This window comes from Chinchilla lanigera, unplaced genomic scaffold (assembly GCF_000276665.1).
Source record: "Chinchilla lanigera isolate Chin_1 unplaced genomic scaffold, ChiLan1.0 scaffold00036, whole genome shotgun sequence".
NCBI classification, from domain to species: domain Eukaryota; kingdom Metazoa; phylum Chordata; class Mammalia; order Rodentia; family Chinchillidae; genus Chinchilla; species Chinchilla lanigera.
Window position 1 is genome coordinate 8,869,957 of NW_004955437.1, and position 14,603 is coordinate 8,884,559.

General features: G+C 48.4%; 1 protein-coding gene across 2 annotated transcripts in view; it reads left to right on the forward strand.

The window, feature by feature from the left end:
• Gltscr1l (GLTSCR1-like) overlaps window positions 1-14,603 on the forward strand; it is a 54,562-nt gene that overhangs the window by 28,127 nt on the left and 11,832 nt on the right. For both annotated transcript variants that reach the window (XM_005389725.2, XM_005389724.2), the window contains exons 6-9: window positions 9,098-9,203; window positions 10,214-10,314; window positions 11,489-11,550; window positions 12,148-12,293. In XM_005389725.2, the coding sequence (XP_005389782.1) occupies window positions 9,098-9,203; window positions 10,214-10,314; window positions 11,489-11,550; window positions 12,148-12,293 (415 nt within the window). The remainder of the gene's footprint in view (window positions 1-9,097; window positions 9,204-10,213; window positions 10,315-11,488; window positions 11,551-12,147; window positions 12,294-14,603) is intronic.

Below are 14,603 nucleotides of genomic sequence, written 5' to 3' on the forward strand. Positions count from 1 at the left end.
ATCTGAAAACAGAGACAAAGCTGGGTGTGGTAGCATGAGCCTGCAATTCTAGCACTGTGGGAGGCTAAGGCAGGAGAGTTGGAAATTTGAACCCAGCCTGTGTGATGTACAGGCTTAGCGAGACCCTGTATCGCATTAAAAAAATTTAAAAAGGAACCGGGTATGGTGGCACACACCTGTAATCCCAGCACTCTGAGAGGCCGAAGCAGGAGGATAGAAAGTTTAAGCATGGGCTGGGGATATAGCTTAGCAATACAGGTGCCTGCCTGGCAAGTGCAAGATCCTGAATTTGATTCCTGGTATCAAAAAAAACAACAACAACAACAAAAAAAAAAAATGTGGAAAAAAGTTTAAGCCTACCCTGGGCAACTTAGCAATTTAGCAAGATATCCTGTCTCAGAAAGAAGGCTGCGGGAGCTGGGGATGTAGCTCAGTATGAAGGCCCAGGATTCAGTCTCCAGCCCCCAGCCAAAAAAGCTGTCTAACGCGCTCTCTCACTCAGCTACAGCGCTTGCCAGCCCACGGCTGTCCCTGTTCCAGCCCCTTGGGGCCTTGTTTGGAAGCTGCCCCTGACGTACCAGGTCATCTGCGATGCTTCCGTGTATCCCTCTAAAAGATCACGCACTGCCTCTAGGGTCCCTGGGCCTCAGACCTAGACTCAGCCCCTCCAAGGAGCCTGTGACTTTGAGAGCTGAGAGGAACTTAGAGGAGGAACTATTTTATTGTACATGGTTCAACTCAAAAGTCAGTGATTAAAGCAGGTGACTTATAGGGATTTAGCCTACAAATAAAACTAATAAATGATTAAGGCCTAAATCTCTTTAGATCTCTAAAGATTTAGTAGAATTAAAAACCCTTGAGAACTGCTGAGCCTGTGTAGCCTGCAGCACCTGCCAGGCCTTGGTGTGGGAGCTCAGGGGTGACAGGTGACACGGCTGAGTTGTCACTGCCCCTTGGTGATTGCCTGTCCCCCTGCAGCCTGCCTGCCATACTTTACGACTGTTGTATTTTTGGGACTTACTCCAAAACCTAGATATTCTTATTTTCTTTCTCTTATACTTTTACCAAGGTACGAAATCCCATAAATTCTCCTTTGAAAATGTCTCTGGGGCTGGGGATTTAGCTCAGCGGCACAGCGCCTGCCTGGCAAGCACAAGGTCATGAGTTCAATTCCCGGTAATGGAAAAAAAACAAAAAAAGAAAGAAAAAGAAAATGTCTCTGATCCATTCTTCCAGTAATGATGAGAATGAGGACCATATTCTTCCCACAGACAGTGCCAGGGGCTGGGCACCTTATTTCCCACCCTCTCCTTGCAGCATGCAGTAGCATTAGCTCTCCCAGGTCCCTGTAAAGAAGTCGGAGGCCAAGGGTGTGGACAGACGCTTGCGGCTGGCTGTACATCTGCCCCGCCCCCTCCTTCCTGCACCCACTGAGGAAGACTCGAGGGACTGAAATATAATCCAGAAATTGCTGGCTGCAGACCTGGGCAAAGTCGTTGGTCCGCTTCTGCCAGCGAGGGGCTTCAGTCTAAGCCCCTTTCTTAAGTTCTCTGAGCCCTGAGTCACTCTTCTCTAAAATGAGGAACCTTGGCTGTACAATGGAATCACCCAGGGAGCTCTTTAAAAATACGGATCCCTGCACGATGCCCCATAAATCCTGATTTAAAGGGCCTGGGGAAGGGCGTTAAGCATCGGCGTTTGCCAAGAGCTCCGCAAGGGCTTCTGAAGTGCAGCGGCTGGTGGTTTCTGCAGCCCGCTGGGCTCTGACATCTGTAATTAGACACCTGAACAGTTGTCCTGGTGATGAATCGGCCTCACTCACTGGCTCTTCCCAACGCAGGCTCCACCACATTAATCCTCCCACAGCACACGCTTGGGGACCTGAACCGAATCCCTCGGGAGCTCCCGTCCCTGCAGGAGGAAGCTCACATCCCTTGCCTGTGGTCAAGGTTGTCTGGTCAGTGAACCTGGCCCCGCGCTGTCCCCCGGGCAGGCCGGACACAGGCTGTGTTCAGCCCTTCTCTGTCCTGCATCCTTCCCATCCTTCTGGGCGCCCAGCCGAAGCCCAGAGAAAGGAGCCTTTTTCAGGTCCTGCTCTGGGCCCTGCTGCTGCAGTGCTTTCAGTGGTGCCGCCCACTGGGCACAAAATCAGTGACTGTGCTGTGGGTTTTCGCCCTCTGTTCTTTCATTCCTTGCAGCCCTGAGTACCGTGCCTGTCCGTCCCAGGGTGCAGGCCCTCCTCCAGGCGGGCGTGCATCCCGCCACACCAGGCTCGGGCAAGGAGCGCTCAGCAGGATGGGCTGGCGGGAAGTTCCTGGACACCAGCTCTCTGCTGAGACCTCTGCAGGGAGGAATTGTGACCCTGAGGGGAGGAGGGGCGGGGGACACAGCAGGTGCAGACGCCGGGGGGCTGGGGAGAACAGGGACCCCATGGTTCAGTCTTGTATGCCATGTCACAGTCTACACCTGACACAGTGATGGCTGGCACCGGCCGGAGGTGAGGCGCAAATGCACTGAAGACCGTCGGGTCACAGGGAACTGAGGGTCGCAGGCGAAAAAGGACCACTCCAGGATCCTGGCAGTGACACATCCACAGGGGCAGAGAAATAGAGACTTTAGTTCAAAAGGGAGTTACTGAGTGAGGGTGTGTTTGTGATGGTGGAGGCACCCGAGGGACAGGGAGCAGTGGCAAACAGCTGCACGTGCTAAACCTGGAGGCTTACAGGGGGTCTGAAGTGGGGTTGATCAGCAAATAAACTGTCATTGACAGAGCCAGATGTGGTGATGTGCCTGTCATCCCTGCATTCTGGGAGGCTGAGGCAGGAGAATCACGAGTTCAAGCCTAGTCTGGGCAACTTAGAGATTTAGCAAGACCCTGTCTCAAAATTAAAAAAAAAAAAAAAGGTTTCTTTAATGGGGGTGGAAATGTAGCTCAGTTTGAAGGCCCTGGGTTCAATCGCCAGTATTAAAAAAAAGCCTTTTATCTCCTTTGTTATCTTTCACTGTTCTCAAGACCAGCATGGCCACCCAGGCTGTCTTCACAGAATCCCAGTAAAGCATTTACAGCCACTGCAAGCACAGTGGTGCCCAGACCTTAGCAGCGCCTCAGAATCAAAATTATAGATTCCTAAGCTCCACACTGGATTTCTTTTCTTTTTTTTTTTTTTAATCCATATTGCATTTTTGAATCCGTTTTTGTAGATAGAAAGATGGAAATTTTATCCTTCAGAAGCTCCCTGGTTTTTTTGTTTGTTTTTGTTTTTGTTTTCTTTTGAAAAAACTGATGGTTGCACCCGGGGCCTTCCTCTGAACTACATCCTTAGTTACTTTTTATTTTTTATTTTGAGACAGTCTCACTAAATTGCCTAGGCTGGGCCCCAACTTGGAACCGTCCTGCTTCAACCTCCCAGAGTGCTGGAATTAACAGGTGTACACCAGCGTATAACACTGGATTTCATTTGCTGATCCTTTGTTGGGGAGTTTTGTGTTAATGTTCATGAGAGAGCCGCATCTGTAGTTTGAAGTTCTTGTAATGTCTTTGTCTGGCTTTGGTTTTAGTGTAATGCTGACTTCTTAAGTGAGTTAGGAGGTTTTCCCTCTGCTTTGTCTTTTGGAGGAGTTGGTAGCAAAGTGGTAAGATTTCTTCCTGAAATATTTGGTGATATCCCTCTATTAACCACTTCGGGCTGGTGCTGTCTGTTTTGGAAGGCTGCAGTTACTGATTCAACCTATCTCTTTCTTCGTGTGTCTTTCAAGGAATTCGTCCAGTTCACCTCATTTATCAAATTGCAGGCTTAGAGTTATTGCTCTATTACTCTTTTCTTTCTTTTTTTCAGTCCTGTGGATTGAACCCGTGGCCTCACACCTGCCAGACAAGTGTTCTACAACTGAGCTATTATCCTTTTAATGCCCATGGAATCTGGAGTGATGTCCCTCTTTTATAACTAATATTATTAATTTATATCTTTTCTCTTTTTTCCTTAGTTATTTTGAGTAGAGGCCAGTCTATTATATTAATCTTTCAAAAGGCCAGCTTTTTAATTTCATTGATTTTTCTCTATTTCCCACTTTAAGTTTTGTTGATTTTCCACCCTGATTTTTATTGTTTCTTTTCTTCTTACTCTAGACTTAATTTGCTTTTCCTGTCACAGATTTATGAGGTGACCAATTTTAGATCTTTCTTCTTCTCTCAGATGTGCATTGAACAGTAATAGATTTCCCTCGAAGACTGCCTTTGTGTCCACACATACCAGGTTAAGAACTGTTAGTTTTTGTGGGCTGATCAGGCCCACAGTCTCCGAAACGAGTGGACAGTGAAGGCTTAAATAAGTGAGACAATTGAAATGATTGTAGGGCTCCAGGAGGGTCTAACCCTCTCACAGACTTCAAGATTCTCTGGGTTAAGACAAAGACTTCTCTGGGCAGCGCATATTTATTTGGTTTACAAACAAAGGAAGGAGATGCTCAAGAAAATGCGGGAGGACTGGCCATGGTGGCACAGGCCTGTAATCCCGGCACTTGGGAGACTGAGACAGGAGGATCGTTGGTAATTCAAGGCCAGCCTGGGCTACAAAGTGAGCTGAAGGCCAGCCTGAACTGCATAGCGAGACCCTGTCTTAAAAAAAAAAGAAAAAGAAAAAAAAAAGAAAAGAAAAGAAAGAAAGAAAATGCGGGAATCTAAGCAGGACCTTGGGAGAATTTTCCTAAGTATTAAGTTATGTCAATCAGGAGAACTACCTTATCTTTATGTTGGTATTTATTGTAGGAGTGTGGGGCCTGCAGCTGCAGTCTCCTTGTAGTTAATTGGTATTGGAGCCAGACGTCCTCAGCTGTGGCCTTATCTTGTCTTTTGAGGAGTCACAGCTTCACAGGCCAAAACAGGCCTCAGCGATGACCAGCGACTCATGGAGGTTCGTTTGATGAGTCTATTGCCCATCTTTAGACAAGGTGCCTAAGCCTCAGACAACTCACAAGTAAACATAAAAAGCCAATTGGTTAATATTAAATCCTGCTCAGAGCCACTATGTAGTGGTCTCTAACACACACGTGTTTGTTTTGAAACATGGTCTTACCATGTGGTCCAGGCTAGCCTCCAACCCAGGACCCTCCTGCCTCAGCCTCCTGGGTAGCTGGGATTATAGGCATGTGCTATGGCACCTGGCTCCATCCCACAAATTTGATATTTTCATTTAGTTGAGAATATTTTAAAATTTATTTTGAGAAGTGTTTCTTAAGAAATTAAGAAGAACACTTTGAGAAAGAGAGGGAAGAAGGGCAAACTCTTCTGCCGGGAGCCTCACCTTCCCAACAGCACCGACCCATTCACCACCCATCCTCGTGGTCTCACCGCACCGCACGGCGGGTTAGGAGGCTGAGACATGAACTTGAGAGACATACGCTGACAGGTGCATCCAGTGCTTCAGAAACAATAGCATCCCGCCCAGCCCCCAGACCGTACCCGTCTCACATGCAGAGTTCATTTGTTCCGTCCCACTAGCCCTTGAAGTCTTCTTCATTCCAGCACCAGCCCCGAAGCGCAGAGTCCCGGGTCTCCTCCGAGTCTGACACGAGTGAGACTCCAGGTGATTCATCCCGAGGTGAACGCCTGCACCCTGTGCGCCTGTGAAATTAAGCGAGTTCTGTGCTTCCAACACACGGTGGTGCGACAGACGCAAAATAGGTGTTCCTGTCCTGAGAGGGAGAAATAGGGGGAAAAGAAGGTACTGCCTCAGCCTCCCCAGGGCTGGGATTACAGGTGTGCGCCACCACGCCCGGCTTCTGCTTTCCTTTTAATTATACATTTCTCCTTTTAATAATTTATCTCTTATTTTTGCTGTATGAAATTAAAAGAAGCCATCAGTCCTTAATGTTTTGCTTAGAAATGTCCTCCACCAGATGTCCTCATTCTCTTACACTCTGCCATCCACAGAGCCCGTGGCCTTGGCCACAGCGAGCCATGCTCTTTGCCCTTTCTGACGTGGTTGACCTTTCTCCGTTCCTAACGCCTAATTCCTCATTTCTGTCTGAGACCATCAGACTTGCCTTTGCCTTCTTTTTCTCTTTCTGTTTTTTGTTGGTTTTGTTTTGTGTTTTGAGACAGAGTCTCATTATGTAGTTCAGGCTGGTCTTGAACTCACTGTATAACCCAGGCTGGCCTTGAAATCGAAATGATCCTCCTGCCTCAGCCTACCGAGTGCTGGGATTACAGGTGTGCACCACCACACTCAGCAAACAGAAGACAAGCAAAAAAATCTTCCAGCATGTGAAAGGGGGCTGGAATTAGATACTTCCTTTACCCACACAAAAAACCAAATACTTAAGTTGGTTAGTCTCCGAATTAGCCCAGCAGAGAGCCTCTTCTAGCACAAGTCTTGCTGAGAACAGGGCACTCTGGCGTGTTCCAGAATGGCCCCAACCGCCCCACTGCAAGGCGCAAGCAGAGCCTTTTCTCTGGTGCTCACAGTGGAGACCTGGCAGCGCTCGTAGAGGTAAAGCTCACAAAAACATGAGCTTCCCTGCACCAGGTCCCAAGAGTCAGCACCACCGCGGCAGCCACAGAGCCCTCCAGTGACAGTCCCCACTTCCCCAGCGCGTCTCCTGGCCCAGGCTCCTGATCTGCTGGTTGGTGACCCGTCCCTCTACCCGCCCAGCCGCTGCTCTGCCCTGGGGGATCCCTGACAGACCTAGGGAGAACTCTGGATTTTTTAATTTGTTCAGTTTCTAATTGTTCTACTTCCTCACAAGTCAGACAGAAGTCCTTTGTGTTTCAGCCGTGGGGCATTTCCAGAGGAGAACCGTGGCAGAGTCCAACCGCTCTGCCGCCTTTGAGGTGCTGGCATCTTGCTCCTGTGGGATTGCTTCTTCCACCCTGTCCTGCAAGGGGGCACGAGGGGAGGGACTGATAGGTTAGGTATTCGAGTTCATTGTGATTTTTCTGTCTACATGGTATCAAATACTTCATATGGACCTTGAGCTAAAATTGTCCATTGATATTATTGGAATTCTTGGAGCCAAATTCTCAACAAAGTACAACTGGTCCCTACTTATCACGGTTCTCCTTAATGATTTAGTTTTTTAAACAATACTGGGGACTGAACCAGAGCCTTTGCACTGAACTACATCCCTAAGCCTTTTATTTTTTATTTTGAGACTGGCTTTCATTAAATAACTGAACTGCCCAGATTGGGCTTGAACTTTTGATATTGCTCTCTCAGCGTCCCAGAGTTCTGGAATCAGCTTCATGATTTTTTGAAATTCTTCTTTTTTCTTAGTACCAGGAATCAAACTCAGGACCTTGTGCTTGCCAGGCAGGCACATATGTGCCACTGAGCTGTGTCACCAGCCCCAGCTTCATGACTTATTGACTTCAGTGTGGATTTGTCTGTACATAACTCCATCCTATGTCAGAGTAGCTATATCCTTAGGTAGCTTTTATATTTATAAAGAAAATTTTGTTTTGTTTTGTTTGTCTTTTTGAGACAGGATCTCACTATGCAGTTCAGGATGACCTTGAGCTCACTTTGTAGCCCAGACTGGCCTCGAACTCGCAGGGATGCTCCCGAGTGTTGAGATTAGAGGCATGCGCCATCACGCCCAGCTCAAGAAAATGTATTTTAAGAACAAATAAATACTCCCCCAGATACTCGTCTCTAAAAGTCCAATAAAACTAGCCAAGCGAGGTGATCACGCCTGTAATCCCAGCATTCGGGAGGCTGAGACAGGAGGATCACCAGGCGTCCTTGGCCAGCTGGGCCATAATGAGTTCAAGGCCAGCATGAACTACTACCAGGAAAGACTCTCTCTCAAAAACAATGAAATAAAGTTCAGTAAAACAAAACAGCAATAAATTTTATCTCTAGAAAAGATGATCAGCTGGGACAACCTAAAATTTGGCAAAAGTGGGAAGAAGTCAGTGGCTCATTTAGGCTGGAGTGATTGGGACTCAGACAGTGTGCCTTAGTAGAATTCATCCATTTATTTTTATTGAGCAACTATTTCCTATGTGCTCAGTGTGGTGCCCAGCCCTGTGCTGGTGCCCGGCTCCTGGGGGTGACCAGGCAGACAGAAGTCCTGCCCTCAGAATAGAGGCCTGAGGGCCGCCAGCTCACCATGAACTCCTAGACACTGTGGCCCCTGGTAGCAGGGCTTTCTGACCGCAAAGGCCAGGGGCATCCGGGAGAGTCCAGCACAGGGACTCTTGTGAGTGTCCCAGGAGATGGGGTGACGGCCACCATGGCCCCATCCACATCACCCTGGCCTCTGCCCCCAGTGGAGCAAGTGTCTAGTCCCAAGGAAAGGGTGCGGCACCTCCGGGAGAGTGGTTAGAAGGCTGAGGCTCAGCAGTGCTAGTGCCTGGTCACCCTGGTTTATTTAATCCCCTGCATTAAAAAAAAAAAAAAAAAGCTAGAAAGCACAGCAGTGTAGCCATCATATTTATTAAATTAAATTTATACTTCCTGAGCACTGGCCACCTGGAGTTGATGTGGCACAAACTGGAGATACCCCAGAGGGCAGGGATGAAATGTGCTCCCCTCACTGCCCTGCAAGATAGCGCCTCTCGGCAGGAGATTGGGGATTGACCTGGCCGGACCATGCAGAAACTGCTAATCAGGCTGTAATTCCAGCAGAGGTGACATAAAATCGCGGAATTTCTAGCCCCAGCCTTTGCATCCAGGCACCTCAAGTAGCAGTCCTGGAAGCAAGGAAACAGTCTGGTGTCAGCTCAGCATTCCTTACAGAGCAGGACCAAGAAACTCAGTGTGCCTGTTGGTTTTATTTCATTTATTCCATTTATGTTTGAGATGTGATCTTGCTGGTTGCCCAGACTGGCCTCAAACTCTGACTCCTCCTGCCTCAGCCTCCCAAGCAGCTGGGATCACAGGTTGCAACACAATGACCAGCTCTGTCTATAGATTTTAGACATATATATTTTGCACAAGTTCCCCAGTGTTCTAAAATAATATTTTTGAGAGTTTTGTTTTATCATCTAACCTGAAAGTGATGCCAGGTAGGCGCTAAGAGGCTGGGTTGGCGTTTTAAGTAATCCATAAGCTTTTAGTCACAAAACTCATTTTCTCATCTTGGTTGTGTTCCACAGGCTCAGAAAAAGAGTTTGAATCAAACCTCCCCTGTTTCCACTTCCAAGGCTGCAGATGGCCTGAGGCCGGCGCAGATCCCCGGGCTCCCGAGCACCGCGCTGCCAGGTCAGGAGCCTCGTCCTCCCCTCCTTAATCTGTCTGCATGGAACTTCCTGCCCAAGGCTCCCTGTACTCTGAGCATTGTTTTCCTCTATACCCTTTCAACCCAAATAATGCCTGAAGATGGATCACCATTTCATTTATTACTAAGAGAAGAACGAAACACAAACAAGAACTTTTTTTTCTTTCCTGCAGACAGGGTATCTCTGAGTTGCTCAGACTAAGGTCAAACTTGGCAGTCCTGCTGCCTCAGCCTCCCAGAGTGCTGGGATTACAGGATTGTGCCAGCATGCCTGGCAAAAATATGCTTGTTTGACACAGTGAGATCTACTATATTATGTAGTGCATATGACCTTGTAATTCTACTCGTGCCTCTTTATATATGTGTAATAACAATCCCAGCCAGGTGTGGCAGTGCACGCCTATAATCCCAACACTCTGGGAGGCTGAGGTGGGAGAATTGCAAGTTTGAGTCCAGCTTTGGCAGTTCAGTGACTTAGCAAGACCCTGTCTCAAAAGTATTAAAATTTTTAAAAAGGGGTAAGGATGTACCTCAATACCAAACTCTAGTAACACCCCAAAAAAGATCCTCTCTTGAAACTGAAAATATTTTTGAGTTATATCTGCTACTTTTTCTAAAGCTTTGAACACCGGAGCTACTCAGTTATGATAGAAAAAGATGTCAGCTTCCCCGTGGGCCTTATGTCGTATCTCGGAAACTGGAGTGTGCACAGACCGCAGGCTGGAGACCTGCTTCTTAGTCCATAGATGACTTGGAGCTGCAGCATCTGCAACTTCTCTTCATTACCATTTACTTAACTCATTGCCTAACGAGGCTTTAACAGCTCTCCCCTCTGCCTGGTAGAGAAATGTGCCGCCCTGCTCCCGGCCTTGCAGAAAGCATCCCGGGTGAAGAGATTCCTCTGAGGAAGCCCAGACACCTGCACGCGTCGGGCTGCACTATACAGCAGGCCCGATGTACATGTCTGCACTGTTATCTGTCTTGATTCTCACAGGCCAAGATGTGGGCAGCAAAGTGATGCCAGCGTCCTTAGGAACCACACAGCCACCGTCAGAGAAGGCGCTAGGGTCGTCTCCTGGGCAGTCAGCCGTGCAGGTGGGAGCTGTTCTCCGGGCTGCTTGCGCGTGGTCTGCATAGCTGATGGGAAGTGTGCTCAAGGCGGGTGCTTCTAGAACGAGGTGTCTAGGCAACTTCTGACATGTTACATTGTTCCACGAATCTATTTTTCCTTTACAGTTTCATAAAGTACCAGCAGGGGCTGAGCTGTGGCTCAATCAGTGGTAGAGCTCTTACCTAGCATGTTCTCTATCCCCAGCAATTGATGAATGAATGAATGAATGAATGAATGAAGAAATGAAATATCATCATTTAGAACATACCTACCAGGCATTCAAGTATATCAGCTGGGTGTGGTGCACAGACTTGTAATCCCAGCATTCTCAGAGGCTGAAGCAGGAGGGTTGCTTGGTCAATTCCCAGTACTCCCAAAAGAAAAAAAAAATAGTTAAGAATGTAATGAAACTTTCCACAGTCTGGGCCAGCCCCACGATACCCTGAGAAGGATCTGTTTGGTTCTTCTGGCGTCTGATATACCACCGACTTGTTTCCGTAACATAATATAAGAAGTCAGCTCTTAGACCACACCCCAGGCTGCGTGGCAGAGCCGGAAGTGCTGCTCCCTTACTCACCACTGACCAGATGACTGAGTGACATCTGCTCATTTCCAGATGTTCATGGAGCTGGTAACCACACACATTGCTTCAAAAATATAATACTAGAGAGTTGAGGGTTCAGGCTTAAAGTACACCTGAGCTGGGCACAGTAGTGCACGTCTGGCTTCCCAGCCTGCAACTCCAGATGCTGAGGCAGGAGGGTCGCTTGAGCCCAGGAGTTCAGGGCCAGCCTGGACGACATAGTGAGACCTTTATACCAAAAAATCACCAAAAGCCCACACTGCTTTCTTTTCTTTGGTTTTTGGTTTTTTTCCGGTACCAGGAATTGAACTCACAACCTTGCGCTTGCCAGGCAGGCGCTATGCCGCTAAGCTAAATCCCCAGCTCCTTGCACTGCTTTCTGTAACCTGAACACAGCACAGCTTTGTGACCCCGAGTCTTCAGGCTTGTTGGATTCTCAGCAGGGCACATCCTGGAGTCCTAGAATATGCTCTTGATAGGCCATTGAACACATTTGGAACATGTGGAACTTCCGTATTACTGTACGCTGCTGCATTTTCTAGAAAAGGGACTAATAAGAGGTGTCTTGCTCTCAGGTGGACAGTCACTCGGGAGGACAGAAGAGGCCAGCCACAAAACAGCTCACGAAAGGCGCTTTGTAAGTACCTTTGGAAATGACAGATTAACTTCCAACATGTCTCTGGGCCTCTAACTTCAATAAATACACTCCAGAAACAAGATTACAATAAAGAACTTTTTAGCCTTGTAAAAAATGTACTTTAAGGGCCAGGGATATAGCTCAGTGGCACAAGCGCCTGCCTGACAAGTGCAAGGTCCTGACTTTGATTCCCAGTACCAAAAAAAAAAAAATGTACTTTGAGCCAGGCCTGGTGGCACATGCCTGTAATCCCAGCATTTGGGATGCTGAGGCAGGAGGATCCCCACAAGTTTGAGGCCAGCCTGGGCTGCATAGTAAGTTTGAGGCCAGTGTGTCCTGATGAACTCATTCCCTGTTGGGGCTGTCACGTCAGCCAGCACTCGGCTGGGCGAGGGTCAGCCATTGCGCGGTCCATGGGACACGCCCCAAGCGGTGGGAGCGGCTGTACTACTGACGCGCAGAGTACGAGCCAGCCGGAGAAACCCGCTGCTCTTGGAAGCAGCCTCCTGGTTCTGTTTCCTCTGCGTGCACACGTGTCATGGCCACACCCGCCCTCCCTGACAGCATGGGCCTTGTCTCCCCCTCCCCCGCCCGCAGGATCCTCCAGCAGCTACAGAGGGACCAAGCCCACGCCGTGACCCCCGACAAGAGCCAGTTCCGCTCACGCAGTGATGCAGCACAGAGGCTGCTCTCCTACCACGTGTGCCAGGGCTCCATGCCCACCGAGGAGGACCTGAGGAAAGGTGAGCCACCCAGCACCCACACCCGGTGCCCGTGCTGCCCTCAGGAGCGGGCAGCGCTCGTCCCGGCCAGGGCTGACAGACTCGCCTCGCTCCGGTTCCTGTTCCTTAGCCCGCAGGTGGGGCTGTGCTCACTCTTCCCCGTGTCCCGGGACGGGAACCCTGTGCCACGGTGTCTCGCTGACACACAGTGGGCGGTGAATGCAGCAGGCGGGACAGCCCTGGGCTCAGGGCTCAGCACAGCGCTTGAGCGTAGGCCTCCCCTCAGCGCTTTCACAGCTCCGTTCCCCAGGGAGACCCCTGAGCCTCCGAGGTGTTCCCTGAGGGCCCAGGTTGGGCCAGGGCAGTGTCTTAGGCACTTTCCTGTTGTTGGGACACAGTACTCCACACTCGTCACGTACAGCAGGGAAGTTTATTTCAGCTCAGTTCCCATCCAAGGTCAGCTGGCTCCAAGACAGAAGCAGCAGCACAGAGGGGCTTGGAGAGAAACGGCCGCTCATGTCATGGCAGCCGGGAAGCAGAGAGAGTGGGTGTGTGGCAGAGGGAGCTGCATCCTTCCGAGCCACACCCCTGTGACCGCCTCTTCCTCCCAGGCCCAGCCTCCCAGCCACAGGCAGCTGTCAGCCCCCAAGATCCAGTCCCCTTCCAAAAGCCCCGCTTTGTGAGGGCAGGAGGCTCTCAGGGGACATCTAGATATAAACGGCAAGCTGGGCGTGGTGGCGCACGCCTTTAATGCCAGCGCTTGGGAGGCTGAGGCAGGAGGATCCTGGTGAGTTCGAGACCAGCCTGGGCTACAAAATGAGCTCAAGGCCAGCCTGAAGTTCATAGCCAGACCCTGTCTCAAAAAGACAAAAAAAATAAAAAAATAAAGAAAAACTAAGAGCAAAAAAAAAAAAAACAAAACCAAAACCCCACAACATCAAGAAACCGCCAGGCAGGTAAGGCAGCAGGGCCCCTGTTCCAGCCTAGAACTCGCCCCGTCCTGCTGCCTGGCCCAGCCGCCAGCCCTGACTCCGTCAGCGGCCCTCCCTCCACTGCCCCTGCTGTGGCTGCTCCTTTTTTTTTTTAATTTTATTTTAAAGAGAAAAAAAATAAAATTTCAAAACAAGTAATAGGAGGGTAACAATGGTTAATACACTGCATTCATTGCATAATGTTATCTTTAAATTAGTTACTCAGAGTAGAAGATATAGGCATTCAACTGTCCAAACAGTATTAGCACAAACCTTCCTTTTCAATGAACTAAGAGAAATTAGCAGTATAACTATTTTAACTGTCTTGTATGTGTATACATATATATATGTATATATATATATATTTTTTTTGCTTTCCCCTTCATTCTTTTCTCCTTCCCTCATCCTAGTTTCTCTTTCCTTTTGAAGGTTCTTCCCATTTTACAATATCTATTGTACATTTTGGATCACATTTACTCTTTCAGCTTCTCATACTAGGGAGACAATATGTTTACACATGTGTGTCTCATTTCACTTGAGAGTATGGTCTCGAGTTGCATCCGTTTACATATAAAAGTTTCCAGTTTATCTTTCTTTATGGCTGAGTAGTACTCCATTGTATAAAAAGACCACATCTTTTTTATCCATTCCTCGGCGGGGCATTTGGGTTGTTTCTAAGATTTAGCTATTGTAAATCGTGTTGCTTGGGGCTGGGGATTTAGCTCAGTGGCACAGTGCCTGCCTAGCAAGTGCAAGGTCATGAGTTTGATTCCTGGTACAGGAAAAAAAAACAAAAAAAAAATCGTGTTGCTTATAAACATGGGTGCACATACATCTCTGTGGTCTGATGTTTTTAATTCTTCTGGAAAGATAACAGAGGAGGAATAGCTGGGTCAAATTGGACCTCCAATCCTAGTTTTTTGAGGAATCTCCACACTGATTTCCACCGTGATTGCACCAGTCTACACTCCCACCAACAGTGGAGAAGGGCTCCTTTTTCCCCCACAGCCCCACTAGCACTTGTTATTGGTTGATTTCTTGATAATAGCCATTCTTTCTGGGGTGAGGTGGGATCTCAGCATTGTTTTAATTTACATCTCTCAAATGACCAGTGATGCTGAACATATTTTCATATATTTATTTGCTGTTTGTATTTCTTCTTCTGAGAAGTGTGTATTCATCTCAGATGCTCATTTTGGGATTGGGTCTTTAAATTTGTTAAAAGGAAAAAGATTTAAACAGTCTGAAGAGAAACCAGAGTATTGGGGTCTTTAAATTTGGGAGGCCTGGGGCTGGGGATTTAGCAGCGGTGCAGTGCCTGCCTGGCAAGCGTGAGGTCGTGAGTTCGATTCCTGGTACC